We start from the raw sequence: 5,118 nt of genomic DNA on the forward strand, positions 1-5,118 counted from the left end.
CTGGGCAGAGTGCCCTGCAGCCAGGAGCCTGCACACTGTCCCTGTTCCACAGCCAACATTTTAATGATATATCCCTACTCCAGCCCACTGTCCAAGCACCAAATTCCTTCCTGTGGCCTCAAGCACAGGACCTAGGAAACTCCGTGGTGTTTCCAAGGTTTGCCCTGGTAGACCTAGAGAATGGTTTACCTCACTTCACCAGGTTTTTAACTAAATAATCCCTCTGAGACCAAGCAGTGTTGTCTAACAGAGCCTGGCTCCATGGGCACCTGGTCCCTGAGAGGAGACTTCATCTGTGGGGTTGTCTTCAAGAGAATCATCCCAACTCCTTTGGATGAAGCATGGACCATGCTGAAGCCTTTGAAAAATGCTGGTGTGGACTTCTATATGGATAGGAATGGGAAATCCAGTGCTTTAGAGAGGTTCACTGAAGCTGAAATATTTTATTCCTGTGCCATGCTCAACCCCCTAATGTGGGGGGCAATAATATCCCACAGGCAGAAAATGAGCCCAGGGATGTCAACTCCCTGGCAGGTTTCTTGTGCATAGACATGTCCTCTCATATAACACCCACGCTGCCACTGCAAGCCTCACCAATGGCACATCTGGGGACCTTAAATTAAAGGGTTACCCAGAATAAATAAACAAGCACTTGCACTTTGGAACTATTGACTGAGCTCCACCACCAGAACAATTTGTTAGCGAGAGGTTTGGGCATTGGGAAGAAGATGGCAAATATCCCCCTTGTACTCTGCATTTGTCTTCTGGGAGCTTGTCTTGGTGATGAAAGTACAGGTGGGTTCATCTAAAATCTATCAAGTCCTTCACTTTTGGGTGTGGGTGTTACTGGCCCAGGTGAAGGGACAGTTTGTCACCTGAGGGTGGGACAGCTCTTGCAGTCTCATAGGAGACGAACTCAGAGGGACTGCTGACCTGCACAGCTCCTTTCTTTAAAGCTCTGGTTCTTTTCCTGGGAATGAAATAATGGTCTTTATGCTGATTTTACGCAGAATGTGTAACAGGGATTAATTTTAAGAATAGGATTTTTCTTCAACTTTCTCTAGCTTTGAAGCTTTCAGAGCCTGATTCAGCCATTTTAGAACACACACACACAGAGAGAGAAGGACAAAAAGGGGCAAGGGCTGCAGGTGGAGTAACAACCAGCAGCACCCTCAGCATGTGCCACTGCTTTGTCCTGGAGTACAGACAAGTACTCTCACCCATAAAGCAGTCATTGGATTTGCCACCGTGAGAATTGTTTAAAGCCAAACCCAGCGTGAAGGTAACAAAGGCTGTAAGATGCAGCCAAAATTGGAGACAAGATAGAGGAGTTGATGGATGTGGGCAATCACACATAGTAATGCAGGCTGCTGCTGGATTGATCTGTAACAGCAACAGTTCCAGCAGAGCCTGGTTGACATCCAGTGTGAATACTTGCTTTGTGCAAGGCTGGCCTTGTTTCTTTCATTAAGACATGGCAAGTAACAGGTTAAAAAAAAAACAACATATAAAAAAAAGGCCTCTTTCCAAAATGTTTGCTTAGCCATGAAAAGTGAGCAGAGCCTGATATTGTTACCACCAACAGCACAGGTGCACCTCCTAGAAAATACTATACTGAGCTGGCAGGGCAGGTCTCCCCCACAGCCCCTTGGCCCACAGACCCATCTCACTCCTCAGATGCTGTTCCAGAAGCTGGTTACTCTTGGTGTGAGGATGGTTTCTAGCCAGGGGGCCTGCAACTTTCAGTTCAAATCAAGTTTTTCTTGTAAAGCAGCATGTGGGATCAGTAAACAACTGAGACAGCCTAGAGAGATCTGATGGAGACAAAGCTGCACTCGTTATAATGAATTCTCTCTACTAAATGGGTTAATCATGGCAGGTGCCTGGCACATCCCACCAGAAAGAGAAGGAACAGGTCTAATGCAGCCACCTCATGCCACATAGGGCTGTGCCCATGTTGGGATCCCTGGACACTAAGCTTATGGAGAGAGAGCCTGACCGGACTACAGAACCAAGGAGGCAGGTCCTTCATTCTCCCTTGAGCCTTTTCTGCCCAGCCTGGGGACAAGCTGGAGGCTGCAACCCACTCCATAGGGGACAGAGGACAGGTCTTCTCCAGCAAGGCTGTGCCCCTGCTTCCTCAGCCCCTGGCTCACCCAAGGAGGCTCATTTGGGGTTGTATGTTCATGTGCCCCAAACAAACCATGGCCCTGCAGCTGGGAGAGGACCAGCCACCCCGTGCAGGCTGCAGCACTTGAACCAAGCCTGGCATCATCAGAGGGCAGTGCTCACCCACCAGCATCTCCTGACAAACAACGAGATTAAGGTCAGGATTTTAACTCACTCCTTTCAATTTTTAACCAAGACCACACCAGCATCAGGAAGGCAGAGGTGCAGGTTTGCTGCACAAGGACTGAAAGCACTGCAGAAACAACCCAGCCTCTTGCAGTGAGATCTCTAGGTGAAGGGGTTGGTTACACCATCAGAGATGTGGTGCAAATCAGAGCAAACCCCTTTGGGCTCATGAGAGTTCAACAAAACTGACCCTTTGCAGCTTCCCAGAGGCTGGGGTCTGCTCTGGATGGAGAGCAGGTTGACCATGAGGAGGTAGCCACCACGGGCTGGCACTTGCCCCTCACTCTGTGCTGAGCTCACACTCCCCTTAACCCCCGAGGGGCCAGACCCACAGGTGCCCACACCCCTTCCAGAGCCCAGACCCAGGGCCCGAGCCCAGGGGGGCCACCAGCAGCTCCAAGAAGAGCTGCTCTGCCGTGCCATCTGGTGACACAAGGGGACACGGCTGCTAGAGCTAAGGGAAGGTGAGGAGAGGGGAGATGCTGGGGAGGCAAAGCAGGAAGGCTCCTCCAAGTGGATAATGGGGAGGCTGATGAGCAGTGGGGACACCCCCCCGACACCAGAGGTCTCCTGGGGGAGCTGCAGCACTGGCAGCTCTGCTGGTGGCTTCTCCCCAGCAGCTCAGCCAGCGAGCCAGAGGCAGTGGGGGACACACCAACTTGATGTGACCTGGCCCAGGGGGTGGGGAGGGGCTCATGTCTCCCCTCTGCCTGCAGGGAACAGGGGTGTCCAGGCACATGGGCAAAGCAAAGAACAGGGACAGAAGCAGATGGGATGAGGCTTCCCAGGGCTGCAGCTGCTTGCAGAGCCAAACTGTCTTTCACAGCCAAAACAAGCAGAGACAGTTAAAGCAGGACAATTTCTGCCTTCAAGCAAGACCTCAGCAAGCAGCAGCATGAAAATGCCTATTATTTTCCCCTCTCAAATAGCTTATTCTGGTCTGTGCATCTCTGGTGAGAGGTACCCGGGCCATCTGCTCTCAGGTATTTTAGGCTCTCCCCATCACCCTCTCACCACCCGTCATTTCTGTCTGTCGACTTCTTTGACTCTCAATTCTCCAGACTGCACTTCAGTCAGACACCAAAGAAGCCTCAGGGAGATGCTAACACCCCTGAAATGTCCCCAGCCACGGGGCAAGGGGAAGGTAAATGCACGGAAAGGCCTTGCTTCCTGGGGGAGGTGAGCCCTGGCAGCCCATCCCAGTGCATCCCACCAGGGCACCTGCTCCTCTCTAGCTCCTGTTTCTTCTCCATTCACAGTTTTCATTGATAACAAAGAAGCAAACTCAGTTCTCCAAAGGCAAAAGCGAGCCAATTCCAACAGACTGGAAGAGGTTATTCCTGGGAACCTCGAGAGAGAATGCATAGAAGAAAAATGCAGCTTTGAGGAAGCCCGAGAAGTGTTTGAAAACACAGAGAAAACGGTGAGTGTTGTGCTGCAGAAGGGCAACACCTTGTTCCCCCCAGCCTGCAGCTCTGTGAGCCTTTCAGGTGAGGCACAGAGGGGGAAAAGGAATGAACAACAAGGGGAAAACCTGCAAGGGCCAAGTGCAGCATCTACTTTATTCTGTATATCCTCTGTATTCTCCTCTCTGATCCATCAGCTGGGCTGGGTTCATTGGTCACCACTGGGAATATGGAGGTTGTGGTTTTCCTGCAAGTCTTTTCCTCTTTGGAGTCATCCCTTTATGACTTCAGTCAGGTAGTGCCCAGAATTAGAAATCAAAGGAAACTTCTGTTGTTTTTTTTTGGTTTTGCTTTTTTTTTTTTTCCCTTTGCAGATGGAGTTTTGGAAAACATACATTGGTAAGAGCTGCTTTCTTCATGTTCCAATGCTTAATATTCATCTCCCCATGTATAAGTAGCAGATGTTTATTGAAACAAGTGCATTCCAGCATTCAGAAAGTGTTTTGGGGCAGAGCTAGTCAGAGTCACACAACCTAAATCCTGCAACCACACTGCCTGGGCCCATCCCATTTGTATATAAATTGCAAGCCCTCCCCAGAATTATTTAACATGTTATTTGTTCAAGCAGATTTTTTTTAGCAGAGTTTAAAAACCTCACAGGAAAAAACATAAAAAACAAATCAGTTCCCACAGACCACTGGGCCCACTGAGCCCAGCTCACACTTTCTAGCTTCAGGTGTAGTATAGAGTAAAACAGGAGAGCAATAATTTAACACCCCTCCAGCAGACAGCAAATGCTCTGTTCTCAGGCAGAGATCTCCAGAGGAGGCACAGCCTTGTCCAAGCACTGTGTGAATCCATGAAAATGCCATATTAAAGCAGGGCTTCAACATGATCATAGCAAACAGCTGTTTGCAATTCACACCAGTGGTCCCAAACCCTGGTGCTTCTCCACCATTTGCTTTCCTTGCACCATCTATTTCTTCCCTTTCAGCTTCCATCCCCAATGACTCCTCAGTTCCTTACCAAAAAGATTTCAATGTCCACTAAAATATCTAAAACTAACGTTAAGAACATTTCAATAAATGAACTGCTTTGTAGGTTGGCAAAGCTCCCAGAACATCTCACTAAAAAGTTTTAAATACTTCAGATTATTCAGTCCAGACAATAAAATTTAAAAAGCTACATTTGCATCGTAGGACTGTCCTCTGATAAAACAACTGATGAAATTCAGCACTGCATTTGTTTTCCTGCTACTGTAACCAGTTAGCTCTTCAAAAATAGCAAGTGCTGTATATTCCCCTATCATCCAGTGTGCCTGGTTTACTGCTCAGTTTACAAGCTGCTATTCCCTACA

The 5,118-nt window shown here is 48.7% G+C and overlaps 1 protein-coding gene across 1 annotated transcript in view; it reads left to right on the forward strand.

Moving 5' to 3' along the window:
• The first annotated feature begins 728 nt into the window (after positions 1–728).
• The window catches only part of F9 (coagulation factor IX), a 15,798-nt gene continuing 11,408 nt past the window's right edge, over positions 729–5,118 (forward strand). The window contains exons 1-3 of the mRNA XM_009997161.1: positions 729–795; positions 3,615–3,778; positions 4,136–4,160. Of these exons, the coding sequence (XP_009995463.1) occupies positions 729–795; positions 3,615–3,778; positions 4,136–4,160 (256 nt within the window). The remainder of the gene's footprint in view (positions 796–3,614; positions 3,779–4,135; positions 4,161–5,118) is intronic.

This window comes from Chaetura pelagica, unplaced genomic scaffold (genome assembly GCF_000747805.2).
Source record: "Chaetura pelagica isolate M959 unplaced genomic scaffold, ChaPel_1.0 scaffold344, whole genome shotgun sequence".
Lineage (NCBI taxonomy): Eukaryota > Metazoa > Chordata > Aves > Apodiformes > Apodidae > Chaetura > Chaetura pelagica.